We start from the raw sequence: 18,388 nt of genomic DNA on the forward strand, positions 1-18,388 counted from the left end.
TTAAACAGATATGATATTTTGCTTTCTGATATAATTTGTAGAAACAAGTTATATAGTTGAAAAGATATAATTGAAGTGAGTGAGCAGTCTTGATAAAATAAAGAGATGAGATTGAATTACTGAAAAGAAGTATATTAATAAGAGCTGCAATCAGTGACAATCTACATCAAATTAATATTAACAATTAAACTGTTTTCTTTATTTCAAGATTATATTTCTACAAGCTTCTGAAATCAGTATCATTCATTGACTAGAATTTCAATCTAATTTTAAAAATGAATACTCTCATTGACTCTGATATGCTAGATCTTTCTGAACTTTTTCATCTAGTAGGTTTAATGAGACAATTCACTGATTTTAAAGAAAATTCAATATTAATATTTCTTAATCATAGCAGGCATACAATGACATCAATGAAGAATACTCAACAGACAAGAAGAACAGTGAGAAGGACTTAAACTTCTCATTAATAAGTAATTTATCAAGAAGGCATCAGAGAACTAGATATCTCAATACTGAAATGTATGAGAAGAAGATTCACTCAACAGAGCAATGTCTGTAGCTAGAGATTAAATGAATGTATTTTCTATTCTTCATAAAGAAAAATCTTGATCAGACAGTCATAAAAATAACTAAAATCAATGATAAAATATTATATACATTCTCATTCAGCAGAATAATAATGCTGGACACAGTCAAGACCTGGAAATCAAGATCATTAAAGAAAATAAAGATAAGTATTTAGATTTAGCAAAATAGCAACTTTTCAATAAGATATAATAAATTCTTGATAGAAGATCATAAATCTCTGATAAGAATTCAGCAGAGAATCTTAGAGAAATCTAAACTTTTGTAATTAAGTTAGCTAACTTAATTTCAATATAGAATTATATTTAATAGAAAAAGATAAAGAGCAGAGCAAGTTCAGAGATAATCAGCTTATATAATTATTATAAAGAAATAATTATTTTTAATTACTTTTATAAGTTATTCATCACTGAAAAGTTCTTTCTGATTTTTTATTAAGTGCAGAGAGTTATTGACTTTGACTGATTCTCTGAGTGAGAATAATAATATATGAAACATAAGTTAGCATAATTCAAATTGTTCTGAAAACTAGAAACTGATTTTAAAAACAGAGATATATATCAATCTAGTAACTCAGGTCAAAATATTTAATAATACTGATATGAATAAAAATTCCACTGCAGTTATAATACAATGATAAAATATTCTGATATTTTAAGATCTGATAAGCAATGTTTCTGAATATCAGAAAATTATCAGAGATGACTTTGCAGAGATGATTCAGAATATCTCAACAGTTAAAAAGAGATATGCAGTGAAAGATATATAAAAGAAGATGTGAAAAAAGATTAAATTTTCAGAGACACTTTCAGTAAAAGACAGATAATATAGAGATTTCTGACATAATCTATTTCTATTTCAATATATTTAGTTTTCTATGCATTTTATATATAAATTAGTTAATATATACTTTATCATATATTATTAGAATACATCTGTCTTGATATTCACTGATAAAAGTTATCATATCATCTATCTTATATTTAATTATAGTTATAGCTGCAGCAGAATCACTGATTTCACTGTATTAGAAAATCTTCTTATTTATCTTGAATTCTATAGATATATTTCTGACAGTGCATTGAACACTTGTTTCTAGTTAATAGAAATGATTTTGTATTCAAAATAGCTGTAATTCAATTAATGATAGTCTGTGCAAAAAGTATTAAGATATGAATGAAATTCATCAGATATGTCAATTATACTCAGAGATAAAATATGAAAATATTTGCATTCATTGTATAATAATCTGTAAAGATGAATCAATAATATATATAAAAACTCACATTTTTCTTTTTCTTCTTTTCTTCTTTCTTCTTCTTATAATAATAATACATTATAAAGATTATTCTCAGCTCACTCAGCTTATTCTGTTCTTCTTTATTTCTCAGCTCAGTTAGTATTCTGTCAGTTGTAATAGAAAGCTTTTAATTAAAAAAGTTCTAATCAAGATATCTTATCTGTGTAGTATATCAAGAATATCAGTAATTTATTATATCAGTATTAATCACAGTAATAATAATAACAGTAGCAGTATTAAAATGATAAGTAACATCTTCAAGTATATCTGTGTTACTGCTATAAAGACTTAAGAGAAGAAAGCAAGCAGCTGTCTGAATACTCTGATAAAGCAGTCTGATAAATAAACAATATATAAGCACTGTATTAAGTATATTTTTCTTCATCATTTAAATATCACTTACAATAAGATAAAGAAAAGCTTAAAGTCTTATATAAATTATAATTATGAGAAAAAGAGATATATAATTATCTCTGAAGAATTAAAAGAATAAGTTAATAATCTAATTCAAACTCATAACTTTTATCTTTCTGTATCAGATAATTTCAAGAAAATAATAAAGAAAGCTATGTTAAAATTAGTAAAGAATCTTTTAAAATAGATTAAGAAAGTTAAAACTTACTGATAGAAAGTAAAAGCTTAATATATAAAGAGTATTACTACTACTCTGAAAACTCTGAATATTATCATCAGTATCACTGAAAAAGCTAAAATCAAGATTGAGAAGATCAAGTTAAATATTGAAAGAATAAAATTAAAAATTAAAAAGAAAAAAGTTACTACAGAAAAGAAGAAAATCATGATTAAAAAGATAAAACTTAATATTAAAACTATTAAGCTTGAAGTGTATTACAAGTTTTTGAAAATGATAGCTAGTTATATTAAAGAATAAAAATCAGTGATGAAGAATCTTATAAATTTAATAAATAATATTAATACTGAAGCTAGCTGTATTATTATTAAGATATATAAAATAATAAAGCATATTCAGAGATTTACAGATTATCTTAATAAGAATTCAGTTATAGTCAGTGATAGCAGCAGCAGTAATGAGAAATTTAATAACAGTGATAATTCTCTTTCTATCTCTCTCACTGATATTTCTGCTACTACTGTTGATTCTTCTTCTTCTTTCTTCTTTAATCTTCTGACTTCAGTTGATTCTCTGACTATGAGCAGTACTGAAACTCTCAACATTCTCAGTGAAAAAGTAAGTTAGAATCAGTGAAATGATTCTCAGATTTATACAGAAGTTGATAATAATATATATAGATAAATAAATACACAGCTCTCAATTTCTCTGAAACTCTCTCTCTTAAATAGTGAATGATTATTGATACTGATTCTTCATAAACTTCAATATTAATTCACAAGTTCTCTGAAATAAATGTTGATGTGAATATGACAGAAAATGATGACAATGATATAGAGATGATTTAAAGAATCTGAGAGAAATTACAGAGAAATGTGACAGATTTTCAATAGAGAATGATTCTGATGAATGAGACATTTTTTAGAATTAGTGATTATATAGATAGGAATCAGTGACATTGTCAATATGATGATGATTTTGTTCTGTTCATAACTCATTTACAGTGATTCCACAGCTAATCCACCATTATATTATATTTTACAGTTCGGCGACGGTGTCGGCGACTGGCACGGCGGAACAACCATAACCCGGTCATATAATAAGCCTACGTTTTTCCGGTATGGATATGATACACTGGTTAAAGAGTTGGGAGATGGTTGTTTAATCGTGCTTCCCAAAGACGTCACCGCACACGAGTAAGTCCATCCGACGAAGCATGTTGCTGTGGACTAACATCGACATAGATGGGAGAAGAAAATCCCGCTGACAGGTCCGACGCACGATTATGCAATAAAGTCGCTGAAGGAAAGAGGCATTTTAGAGGAAGCTGCCAGGATAGATGCTGAATTTGTTGCAACTGCGATCTTTCAGCATGTCTGGGCATTACTGGATTTCCTGCCTATTGACCGCGTCCAGGAAACATGACATCAACATCGGGATACACTCTTGCTCGCTTTAGCTGATGCAACACAGTTGCACGTCTTGGCTGACGCGGCGATTCGTATGTGGCTTACCAAATGCGCTGATTTTGACAATTACTTACTTCATATAGTACATCAGCAATTTCAAAACCGTCCGATTGACAACTTAGTTTCGCCTGTGCCAGGTCGTGCACCACCGATCGCAGGCTACGTTTCTAACAATGAACATACAGAAGGTTAGAGGTATGGACGCACTATAATTACACTAACTAACGCTTAATAGAATTCGATTCTCCATCGCTTGAACAGGAGGCTCTAAACGTCTCCTTCTTTCCCTCGAATTCAGGAACAATGCAAGGCGCCGGATCAACACAAGTTGATATGAACGGAAATATGCAAAGCCAACCGCGCAGAGGACGGGCTGAGAGAGAGAAAGACGCAGCGCGACAAAATATCCCCACGGCAGACGACACATTCGACCCAGCGACCTTTGGGCAAAACCCCAACTTTCGGATCCCCACGGCAGACGAGACTTTTGACACCGCTGACTTTGGGCAACGTGCCGTAATGCAGTATTATATCCCGCCATGATACCAAGGGAGACTTGCGGAACCTACGAAGTAAGCGGACAAGCACACAGACAAGATGACGCGAAAACGGCGGCCAACGGCGGTTTTGAACACACGAAGAACTGTAGTCAACCGATCTAGGGATTCAGGTATCCAGGCGAATACCTAGGATACCGCGGACCTAGTATGTGGAGATATGAACACAACAACAGTTTTTGGTAGCAGCCAAGGTTCATTTGTGATATGTATGGAATACCCTTCTTGGAGCAAACCACCCGGTACAATCTCCGGGTTCTCAGATAGAGGATATATCGGAACCAGATACATTGACCGCGACTTATTGATGATTTTTTTTTGATTTAGAAAAGAGCCACATTGACCAGTCCATATCCTAGTAATACATCATTGGTCTTATTAGCAATCTAAAGAAAGATTGATCAAAATAAAATCAAGTGCAAGACAACCTTACCATAAAACCCATTTCGGTTACCATGTCTTTCAGTTCTTCATTGAGATCCTTCAATGTTGTATTGCTTATTGTCCCCTTCATAAGACTCAACATCTGTAGCAATTTTCCTTTTTATTTCGTTTCGCTTTTCTTCCGCCTTTTCAGTAAGCTTCGTCATTGCAAATTGTAATCGGGCACTCTTTGGAGGAAGAATGTAAACTTGGAATAGCAAACGGATGCTAGTAAATGCCTGCACACGAATTTAGCTCATTCTCAGAGTACGTTACCGTAGGTTTGGAAGATAAAAGTGCTTATACATACAGAGAGGAGAGGAAATGCGTCGTATTGAATGTTCAAATGGCAGTAAGTGATAAGAGAACGTTGCGGGACAGAACAAGTAGCCTGGGGCAATATGACAGAGAGGGGTTTTCAAATATCCCACCAAAAAGCGGTAAGTCAGCCACGGCAATAAAATGCTCTTAACCCTTGAGGCGGCCACCGAACTTAGTAACCCACCCAATGTGTCAGGGAGTTTCGGCATATCTATCATGTGGTTAGGAATCATCAAATTCTTAAAAAAATGGCTGCTATTCCGAAGAACAGGGAGCATACACCGATTGACATCGCCAATGCTAATTCTAAATAGGTATGTCGCGGCGATGAAAATGTACCCTTGGCTTTCATTGATTTTATCTCGGACCCTATACGTACGGACGTCGCTGCAAAAAGTTTTGACTTGCCAAAACACTAAAAAGCCACATCTTCTCTTACTAGTGCCTGTGCCTGAGGCTCACCAATATTATAGGCATGAGACCACTGTTGATTGTTAAAGAGTTTAGTTATAGGCTCACTCTGAAACTATCTCAATGTGATCTAGTGTATATTCTAGCGCGAGACAAAACTTTTTGCAGCGGCATCCGTACTCCACACGATTGAGAGGGCTGCTGTCAACACCTCTGCTATATCATTTCTATTTGGAAGACAGATGTTCCGCAAACGCCGGCCCAGTGGATGCTGGCCGAATGGATGTTGCCGACTGGTGATTCGAATTTTGCCCTGTGCGACAACCTAACTGTGACATTGTATGTTAATGGCATTGAGTCTTACGAGGTGCGCGACGGGATGTGGGGTGGTTCTAACCACCTGGATTTCGATATTGTTAATTCAGCAGTGGCGTTCGGGGCTAGTTACTTTGTTAGGAGGGAAGTCACTTAGTCAGCAAGACATGAGTCAGTATGATGAGAGACTATTTCTGTAATTTCAGTCCTCATGATGTGTTTCATCTTTCCGTAGCTGCATATTGTTAGGGAACCTTCCAGATGCTTCTATGCCAGAGGTAGCAAGAAAAGAGCAGCATTACAATGCCTAATTCGGAGACTCGGTCCTTCGCTTTTCCTCCGCTCCTGAGCTGACCTGAATATGAATCCAGACTGAACTCAGAGAATTTCCTAGAGTGTACTGTACAGTACTGTAAAAATTATCATATCTTTTGAATGAAAGAATCCGCATTTAAGAGTAAAATGACCCCTATATTATTGGGGTGACTAGGCTACGCTTTCGATCGCGGGGCCAAAAAGCGGCAATCTTGCGGCCACTGACCCTCGTTGGAAATATCCAAGGAGGCCCTGCGCCAAGAGGGCGAATACCAAAGTGCAGCATAGTGCTGTCGGACTGCGGTTTAATATATTTCCTTTGGGTTGGGGACCTACCTTTCAAGCCAAAAGCAGCTCACACAACGATTAAATTTTTGCCTTACGGATTCTAGGAAATGGATGTTGCTGAAGGCCGCTTGAATCATTCCTACCTCTACTTTTGCACCTAAATCCGAGACCGGTTGCTTCCGCACGAATGGAGGACGCACTCACACAGCAGGAGGATGTTTTTTTTTCCAGTCCGCCGCCAAGGACGACGAATTCTCGTTTTTTCTACACAGTCCTCAAACAGTCGGATAAGGGGAAAGCCCAGCCACATCAAATGTTATTAGAAGCTAGATTTCAGTAAGGCACTGTTACTTACCCATTCTGTGGATGAAAAGAAATTGTCTGCATTCACAATGGCAAATGGTCACAGCTGCTTCTGGATCAGATCGGGCGGAAAAAGTGCTGTCTTGCTTACATAAGCCACTCTTTGGCATTACCGCTCATCTTAGTGGGTGCCCCTTAGTTGTTTGATAATAAAGTGCTCATTGATCTATATTCTGGGCAGGTAGCTGGGTAGTTTCGGGTAGTTCCTATCCATGGATTTATCTCAGCATGCTCAGCCTCTCTTCTCGATATTTTCGGATTAGCACAACCAACTAAACTCCTTTAGACTTCTGCCAAGTCCTGCTAACTTCTGAATCAATAAGAGACTTCATACATGCTCACAACCTAATATCTTATAGAGAGTCTGAGAAGAAATAGTTTCATTATATATAGAAAATCAACTTCACTCATATAAAATATTTGATTGATTTTGAAATTATACATCTACTCTAAATATCTATTTGATCATTATCAAACTAATATTTTTTAAATTCTCAGTTATTCTGCTATTATCTCTGCTATTTTACAACTCACTATTTCTTCTCATTATATTACAATTATTAATAAAAGACAGTGTATCTTTTGAATCTCAAGACACTTAATATCAGACACACTTTAGTTAATATTCTTCATCACTTAAAGATGAATTCTCTCTACAATCACTACAGTCTCTCAATAATATAGATAATAAATATAATATATCAGATAGTGACTTAATAGAGCTTGAATCTATTAATACTTCTTCAGAATTTAAGATCACTGATACTGATACTGATATTTTATAAGCTTATTTATAATTAAACTGCTGTGACTCATAGTATCTGTCTATAATGCTTTATAATCAGCAGAAAAGATGATTGAAATTATCTTATATTATTAAAATATTACAGTAAAATAGTTGAGAAATAAAGATTTTTATAGAGACTTGAATTTAGAGTTCTGATATCTTGACTTATTAATAATACAGTACTTCTATAAAGCAGTGAAATATACTATATTCAGTACTTTTCAATGTAGAGATATTTAATAATAATTAATATTGTGACGGGCTGCGCCTGATCAATTATATAGACTATTCTGTTACACTTCACAGATTTCAATCACTTCATTCTCAAATGTGTACGCTTCTATTCTCAGCCATTCTCAATCACTGATCCTCGGCCGCTATGAACGCGCGTATATTCTCCCACCCTGAAGCTCCACTGCGTACGCCACCACATATGTGTATAAATATTCATCTTGATTGCTGATTCTCACACTTTCTCTTTCTTTCCTTCTCTAATATTTTTATCTTTGTTATATAAGACCTATCAATATTATATCAATCTATTCAGCATAGACTTCTTATACTATAAAAACATTCATCATCTTCTTATTAGAAAATGATTATTCACACATTATCTTCTCATCAGAAACAATTATTTATCAAGAGATATTCAAACATGTAACAATGCATAAGAAATAGAGAAACAGTTAAGCAGACACTGAGTTCTTAGATAGAAGCTGCTTATCAGTCATTCTGATCTTATAATAAGATTCTATAAAGAGAATATCAGTGAAAGACCTGAGAGTTCTGATACTCAGATATATAAGATATTTATACAATTACACTTCTTTAAATTTCACAGATATCACATATCTGATAAATGATATAACTATGTCTAACAATAATATGAGAGAACCTCTGAACACAAGCATAGACACAGTGTCACAGTGACTCTAAGCAATGTTGAAACTATAACAATAATAAATAGCTGATATACATGCAACTCAATAATATTAATACAAAGAGATTCAATAACTAATTCACACAATTTCAACACCTATAGAATTGAATACAAAAGCACTGAAAGAATACTTAGATGCTTCTACATATTTCAATACTTTCAATCTCACTCTCTACTTATCATGAAGAATGAAAATGCTCGCGAAACTGAGTGTAGATGAAGATATCATCAGTTTATTAACTAATCAAGATTAATATATCAATGAATGATTGAAAGATTGTATGAAACAGAAGTTTTATTCATGAATGAAAGCATGTGAATCAGTATTATGAATATCTGACAATATCATGAAACATCTTGATATTCTGTTTCAAGACACTGCCATGCAACAGAAAGTATTAGATTAGCTATAGAGTGTCTGACAGAGAAATATTCCTCTTATAATATTCATCTCTAACTTCAATATCAAGATTCTAGAAGCAGGTAATCAATCTTGAAAGAATTGAATAAAGATTAGCATGCTCAAGAAGACATTAACTTTCAAACTCTTATAAGTTCTTATAAGTGTAGACAAAGACCAGACTTATGAAGGCTTCTGCATACAGCTTCAGACAATGAATGACTGTCTTACTAAGCTCAAGAATATACAGAACAGTAATAGAAGATATTACATCTCAGTAACTCATACACTTATACTGAGAAATAACAATAATGCAGATATCATGAATTGAGTAGACTTGAATGTCTATATATAAGCAAGAGTCTCTGCTATCTGAACAGGCTTCTGAGTTCCTGAGATCACTCTCAAAGAAGTCACTGATCAATATCAATATAAAGTGTACATCAACTGTAACTGATCAGAACACATTGCTTTCAACTGCTGATCAACCTATGTATCTTCATACTTAAGAGAAAGATCAGTGTCTTCTCATTCAAAGAATGAATCAGTGTCTGTCCACATCAATCACATTACATTAGAGGAAGATTTAGAAGATAACTATGAGAATATCTCAGTGAAACAGGGAAAAGATTAACTTCTGTTCAAATTTGTAAACAGAAGCTTGAAGAGGTCAGATGACAATGATTTAAAGAGAAGATAATAATGAATACAATTCTTATATCTACTGTGATTGATAACATATATAATATGAAAGTCATGATAGACAGTGATCTATATTACTATACAATGATAAAATCTTCAGTTGTAAGATATTATAATCTTCAGCATATCTCTTTATCAAAATCTCAACTTCTCACAGAATTTGATAATTCAAAAGATATTTGTACCTGTTACATGATGAAGCTGATCATAGATGTAAGAGAATATCAACATAAAGATGTCTATACATATGAAGTTAATAATCTTGATTACAATCTTATATTAGAACTTACCTGATTATCTGAATAAGGTATCTTATTAAATGCTTGAAACAGAAGCTTGATATTCCCTAATAATGATAGAATTCACAAAGATGATATTTATAAGACTATTGATCTGACACAGATCTCTGTCAATGTCTATAAAATACTCAGAAAAAGAAGTCACTGAAAGAATTACTGATAGCAGAATTATATGTCAATCTATTCTATTAGTCTGACTGATATTAAAAAGACTCTAGAAAAATTATCTCATATTATAATAACAGATTCTTATATGAAACTCTCTCAATAATATCATGAATATCTAGATGTCTTCTGACAAGATAATATTATAAACATACTCTTCTTACAAGGTTTCAGAGTGAATCACAGTATCAAGTTAGAGAAAAAGAAGAATAAGAATCTTGAACTATTATAAGGCTCTCTTTATAACATGTCTCAAGATGAACTTCTTCTTCTTTAAAGACACTCAATAATCTGTTGAATAAAGAATTCATATACATTAGTAACTCTTTCACTGCAGCCTCTATTCTCTTTGTAAAGAAACCAGATGAAGAACTCTGATTCTGTGTGAACTACTGAGATCTGAACAGATTGATAAAGAAAGATTGATATCTCTTATCTCTCATCAATGAAACTCTAGTATGAATCAGATAAGCTCAATGATTTATAAAACTAGATATCATCACTGTGTTTTATAAGATTTATATCATCAAAGAAGATGAATGACTTACAGCATTCTGAACACATTATAATCTCTTTGAATGAATAGTTACACTCTTTGAACTGACTAATACTCTCAGTACATTTCAGAAGTATATTAACTGAGTACTTCAAGATTTTCTTGATAAGTTTGTATTTGCTTATCTAGATAATATTCTCATCTTCACTGATGAATTCAGAAAAGAATATCAAGAGTATGTATGAAAGATATTACAACAGCTATAAGAAACAGAACTATTGATAGATATTGATAAGTGTGATTTTAAAGTCAAGAGCATCAAGTATCTGAGTTTTATTATAGAAGCTGACAAGAAGATTTAAATGAATTCTGAGAAAGTCTCTATTATTCTTGAATGAGAAGCTCTGTGTACTGTGAAAGATGTATAAAGCTTCATTGAATTTGCTAACTTCTATCAGTGATTTATACAAAACTTCTCAGATATCACAAGATCACTTACAGATCTTACTAAGAAAGACTCAGTATTTCAATGATCAGTGAATGCTGAAGCTGCATTTACACAGATAAAGAAGATATTCATTAATACTTCTCTGCTGATAACATTTGATTCTGATTGTGAGATAGTTATTGAAACTGATTTCTCTGACTATATAACAGAAGAAGTGATATTATAATATAATGATAAAGATGTTCTACAATTATATGTCTTTATGTCTAAGAAACTGAGTCTCACTGAATGCAATTATGAGATCTATGATAAGAAACTTCTCACAATTATATACTATTTAGAAGAATGAGACTCTGAACTCTGAAGTGTCTCTGAATTTGAGATAGTCATAGATCATAAGAACCTTAAATACTTTATAACTACTTATAAACTCACTGAATGATAGATGTGATGATCTGAGTTCTTAAGCTGCTTTCATTTTATAATACACTACTGTTCTGATAGCCAGAACTCAATGACAGATGCTCTCTTACAATGAGAGCAAGATATACTATCTGATGTAACAGATACTCACTGAATGAACTGAGAGCACTGGCTCTTAAACCTGAAGATACTAGTTGATCAAGATGAAACAGTTCATGACACTATACATGCTTCTTCAGTTAGAACTGTCATTGATATCTTCACTTTCTCTACACTGAATGAACTGTGGCATACAGCAGCTCAGACAGATGAACTTCTTCAGACTCTCACTGAAGCAGTATATCAAGAAGCACTCTGATTTCTCTCAGAACTATATATAAGAACTGATATCTCAAAATGTTTAATTGATGATAATAACATTCTACAATTCTGTGAATGACACTGAGTCTCTCACTCTGAACTCTTACACACTCAGATAATGCAAGAGATGCATGATTCATGTATAATCAGCTATTCAGGCCATGAACAACTGTATAGAATGATCTTCTGAGAGTTCTACTGACTCAAGATATTAAACAGCATCAGACACTTCATCTGAAACTGCAATCACTGTTCTTCTATTATCTCATGAAAGAACTGTAGAAAAGATCTATTAAAATCACTCAATGTCTCTGATAGAATCTGGTGAGATGTAGCAATTGACTTCACTATCAATCTATCTGAGAGTAAGAGTTGTAGAAACATTCTGATCATTGTGAATTGACTGAGCAAAGATATAATATTGAAACCTTGTGATAAGATGAATACTAAACAAGTCACTGAAGCTTTTCTACAGAGCCTGTTCTATCAGATGCATAGATTGCTGAGATCTATAGTATCAGATCAGAGCTGTCAATTCATAAGTACTCTTTGAACAAGAATCTGTCAAGTTCTCAAGATTACACACTGTCTATCAACTGCCTACCACTCCGAGACTGATGATGTGTCAGAATGAACAATTCAGACTGTGAAGAATTATCTCTGTAAGTTCTGTAACTACTTACAAGACAATTGACATGATCTCCTTCTACACACAGAGGTCACTATCAATGATTGAGATGCTGTTTCAACAGATGTAAGCTCATTCTTTCTTACACATGAATACTACATGAAAGTGTTGAATCTTCTAGAGACTACACAGTTCACACTGAACCTCTGCAGTCTGATTCAGATTGCTGATAATATAGTAATGAAACTCTGAGATATCTATGATTGAGCAGAGACCTTCATGGCAACTGTAAAACAAGATCAAGAGAATCAAATCAATGTTCACTGAGACCTCACTGAACAATATAAGATAGAAGATCTGATATGATTGAATCTTAAGAACATATGAATCACATATTCATCTTGTACACTAGATTACTGCCATGCTAAGTATAAAGTGATAGAAGTTCTAGATAGTCACAACTACTGTCTTAACACATTATCAGAGATTCATGATGTATTTCATACAAGCTTGCTTCACTGCACTGTCACTGATCTGTTCCCTTCTCAACTGACTTCTGACTGACAGTCATCAGGCATCATAGAAGAAGATAATGAGCTTGAGTGAGAGATTGAGAATATTCTCAATAAGAGACTCTGTGACTGTGGCTGATAATATCTTGTGAAATAAGTCAGCTACAATCAACTGACCTGAACTCTGAGTTCTGTGTTATCTGAAACAGTGGCTCTTGACTGATGAGAACTGCTTCTGAAAGAAGAAACTAATGTGATGAGCTGCACTCAATCAATCATATAGACTATTTCATTACACTTCACAGATTCCAATCACTTCATTCTCAAATGCATACACTTCAATTCTTGGTCATTCTCAATTGCCAATCCTCGGCTGCTACAAACGCGCGTATATTCTCCCGCCCCGAAGCTTCACCGCATACGCCACCACATACGCGTATAAATATCCACCTGAATCACTGATTCTCACACTTTCTCTTTCTTTCCTTCTCTAACATTTTTATCTTTGTTATATAAGACCTATCAATATTATACCAATCTATTCGGCGTAGGCCTCTTACAAATATTATACTATCTTACTTAAATAGAAGCTGAAATATCTTATTAATACTCTTTTCTTTATAAAATTCAATCATGATTCTGATCTGAATATTATTGACTTTCAGACTGCTTTTAAAATTATTCAGATTAATACATTAATCTGATTTAATCTACTTACTTCTATTCTAAAAAATAAACATATTAATTGAAAGAGCTATAAATGAGACTCAGATGAAACAATAGCTATTAAATAACTGTTTATTATTATAAGTATTATATATTACTCTTATTTCTTAAAAAACTTGAACTTCTTCAGCTCTATTCTCTCTGCATATTTTCATAGCTCAGAAGTAAAATGATAAATAATAGAAATTATTTCTGACTTTAAACTCTATCATAGCTATGTGATGAGAAATAGATTGATAATGAAAATTACTAAATAAGAGAAGATATAACTTAATATTCTTAACTTATTAATATTTCTATCTAATATTTCAAACTTCTAGTAATCTCTGATAATATCTGTTCTTTTCTGATATATTCTTTGAACTTCTATTAACTTCTGAGTCAATCACTTGACTAATTCTTACTATTAAATTAAACTTTAATAGCATGTCAAAGATTCTTAAACTGTTATAGTCTATAATAATATAAACTTCAAGAAGACTGTATAAGATAAGATAATCAGATATAATAATTTCATAGCTACTATAACTACTACTACTGTGATTATTTTCTCTGATATTTCAGAAACTGATCTAACTCAGATTATACATGATTTTATAAAACTGTTAACACTGTAAGAAATCATTGATGCATCTAATATGATAGACAATAATAATAAGTTTTGAAAGTAAATAACATCATATCTTATTTCAGATACTGTTCAAAAGATTTATGATAATAAGATTAAAAGTGTTTTCAGTACTGCAAATGATTTACTATTTTAAATGTCTATTATTAATATACTTTCTATGCATAGAATGTGTTTTCAGCAGTTGAATACTATTTTTGAAAATGAGAACACTATTACAGAAACTATGAGAGTTCATGAGAAGATATTTAATAATTTTCTTAATTTATTAAGAGATTATACAGTATTTTCAACTCATCTCTTTTCAGTGTATAAAGATGCTTTAATTATAAAACTTATTCAGTCAGTCAAGATAAAGTAGTTAAAATCTACAGATATATTTAAACAGTATAACTGACTTCATTCTATTTCTGAATAATTTCATATTTAAATGAATCTACTCTTTATTATTTTTTATACTCATTTTAAAGCTGAAGTCTCTGAGAAGACTTATCACTGTATTCAGTCTGATCTCACTTATTGAAACTGAAATTCTATGACTGCTGTCAATCTGAAATATTATCTTCTTGAGTCAGTGATTTCTCAGAGCTTTATATCTTGAAGTCTTACTCTATTTTATACTGCTATATAATATCAAGATTATTCAGTTAGTAATCTTAAGTGCTCAGAAGATATCAATTCTATTATATAATAGCTTAGTTCTTCACAGTATCTTCAGCTTATTGAAGATATATATATTAAAGTATTTACTCTTGATATCTGAAATGAAATCAACTCTCAAATCTCTCAGCTTACTCAAGATATTGAATTTCATATCATATATTATCTTCTCTGAGAATATGAATTATTCATTTGAATATGCTATGCTGTTAAGTATGATGATATTAGACTTCTTAAGTACTTCATTTCATCTCTGATTATCTTCTTTCTTAATACTGATTAATATAATTATATCACTGAGATACTTCATTATTTTTAAATACTTTAATCTATTAAAACTTCTTCTCTATATTAAGTGATTATAACTGTGAGTCTTATCAACTGATCTGGAAAACTCAGCTTCTTCAAAGCAATTGATCTAGGCATGAAACATCTCAATGATATCTGTAAGCTTAAGATGAAATGCTATAAAAATTCAATAAAGAATATCTATTTTATATTTGATTAAGTCTGTCTGTTAAATACATGAGTTCATCAGCTATAGTGAATTTTAGAGTCTATCTTTAAGTGTTCACTTACTGAAGAATATACAGATGCTGTTACTAAGCTCAAGATATTCTCTACTGCTAGAAGTTTATTAAAGAATGATTATATCTTATCTTAAGATTTACTTTTACTATCAAAGAAACATATATTTGACTTCTTGAATATACTTTTGATTGAAGTGAAAGATCTGAAGAAGAAGATTGAGCATTTTAATCAAGTATAAATTCAGCAGCAGTTGATTGTAATAAACTTGAATTTAAATGATATGATTATTAATACTGAAGTTAAGTCTTATTCTGAGAAATTCAATGATAATATAGAGTAAGATTCTATTTTCATTGAAAATATACTATCTTTATCTACTGTAAATAATCTATCTGATACTTTAAAAATAATTCTGAAGAAGAATAACTAAAATTAATGAATATACTAAAGCTTTACTTACTTCATCTTCATTTAATATACAATATTATATTTTCACTGATAAATATATTAATAATAGAACTTCTGCATTGTTCTGTCAACTTGTAAGTCAATCAAATATCAAGATTTAAAATAAATATGACTAATATCTCATAAATTTTATTTTTGAGATATTATTTTTCAATATCAACTAATTTATATTTATAACTGATACTTATAAAGAATATCTGTATAGAATCTTTAATATATTCATCTATATAAATTACTTATTTATTAGAGTTCTACTTGAAATCTTCTTTATAAAGCAGAGTAGTATAAATAAAATAAGAATCTAAATCATCAGAGTACTGCTTCTTAGTGAAGAAGAAGAAGATAATCTCTTTGATAGTAATTAATATAATCACATCAGTGAGAATGCACTGAAATTCTTGAACTTGTATTTGAAGATGCTATATCTGTTCTTGCATGTAATAACTCAGCAGTGAGAACAAGAATTTCTGAACTTGACTATCTGAGCTCTTTTCTTCTTAGAGTACACTCAACATTTCTTATTATACTCTTGACAGACAGTATATCTGTTCTTTCTCAGCAGCTGCTCACTCAGCTCTGTCTTCATTATTCAGTTAATATAATCTTATACTCTCTGCTTCTGTAGAGAGAAGTACTGAAACTTCTTATAAGAGACTGATCATCATTTCTCTAATTTCTGAGACTGATAGAATGATGAGCTCTTGCTCATCATTCAATTCTAACTCTGTCTTGACTGCCTTGTCAGCTGTGCCTGCTCTCAACAGACACAGTTGACAGATGAAGTGTTAGAGAGAAGGGAAGTGTTATATGATATTGTTGACAGTGGCGGCAGCAGCAGGGGGAAGGAAGTGCTCAACATGAGAGACAGCTGAGAGAGTGAGAGAGATGAGCTCATCAGCACAGAGGGCGGGGAGAGTCATAATGACTCTGAGAGGGAAGAGAGAAAGCTAATATGACATGTCAGTGATTGATTCTTTCTCTATCACATATATCTCATTCATATTCATATTGCTTACTTGATTAATTCTGATGAAACTTCTTCCTCTGTAAAGAACAAAGAAGAGAAGAAGCCTGAGAAAGAGAGAGAGAAGTGAGAGCAAGAACTACTATATAATAATATTAGCTTCTTATTCTCTTATTATATTATGCTTATTTAGAGAGAGCTTTTCACATCTATCTGAACAAGTTCAGCTCATTGTCTCTGTTCTTCAAAGAAGAGAGAGAAGTCTCAGACACTTTCTCACTCTCACCCTCACAGATAAGGACAAGAATGAGAATGAGAACAGAGAGACAAGAGCAGGCACAGACACAGGTGCAGAGAAGAGAGCTAATTATCAGAGTTAGTATTTCATTTCATTCTCATTATACTTTTCATGCTGAATAGACATGTATAGTGAATGATGAACTTCATCAGAGTGAAGTTATTCACACAGAATAGCTGCAGCAGCAGTAAGTATGTTCTTTTCACTAATGAGAAAGCAGGGTGAGTGCATCTGCATCAATGTTGCAGGAGAGAGAAATGTCATATTGATTTTTTTAAATCATGAAGAAGAAGAAAAGAAGAAGAGAAGAAGAGAAGAAGAGAAAAAAAGAAAAAAAAGATTCAAAAATGTTAGTATAGTATTATTCATTTCTTCTTTAATATAGTGAATTTATCTTCTCAATCATTAACTAATTTGATAGGCTCAGAAGTTCACACAACTTCAAAGAAATTCACAGATGTTTATAAAAGATCAGTGAAGTTAAAAAAAGATCAAAGATCTCATCATTTTACAGCATCATTTTTCTTGAAGATCTTATCATCTTGTGACTGTGTGATGATCAGTATTTCCTCATTCTTATTCTTCACTAGCAATGGAAAGCTTTTCATACTCTTCAAGCTATGTACTGTTTTCCTCAATCTCATTGATCTGAAAGTTCACAGAACTTTGAACAAGTTCATAGATATTTACATGAGATTTCATTGACTCAGAAGTTCACAGAACTTTGAAGATCATGATAACTTGAATAGCTGACATCTTCATTTGTTTAGGAGCTATGATTATTATCTCAACTCAGGTGTTACTTCTTATTACTTGTTTTACTGTCAGAGACAGAGAGTATGACAATTACAAAATTTAATAATGCTTTTTTGATTGATTCTGCATCATCTGTGAATGCTATACTTCTTTCCTCATTCAATATAATTACACTTGAACTGCTTTCAGACTGCAGTCTTGAGCATGTGAACTGCTAGAGCAAGATGCTATTTAAAGCTCATTAAGCTTAGAAGG

The 18,388-nt window shown here is 32.1% G+C and overlaps 1 protein-coding gene across 1 annotated transcript; it reads left to right on the top strand.

Annotated features, from left to right (window-relative positions):
* Window positions 1–3,059: 3,059 nt before the first annotated feature.
* Window positions 3,060–4,492, top strand: BDBG_03393 (uncharacterized protein; the record flags this gene model as incomplete). The annotated part of the gene is made up of 6 exons (XM_031721230.1): window positions 3,060–3,098; window positions 3,525–3,676; window positions 3,725–3,854; window positions 3,954–3,981; window positions 4,033–4,137; window positions 4,185–4,492. The coding sequence occupies 6 exons, from the start codon at window positions 3,060–3,062 to the stop codon at window positions 4,490–4,492; spliced, it is 762 nt and encodes a 253-aa protein (XP_031577713.1).
* Window positions 4,493–18,388: the final 13,896 nt, after the last annotated feature.

This window comes from Blastomyces gilchristii, assembly GCF_000003855.2.
Source record: "Blastomyces gilchristii SLH14081 genomic scaffold supercont1.5, whole genome shotgun sequence".
Classification (NCBI taxonomy): Eukaryota; Fungi; Ascomycota; class Eurotiomycetes; order Onygenales; family Ajellomycetaceae; genus Blastomyces; species Blastomyces gilchristii.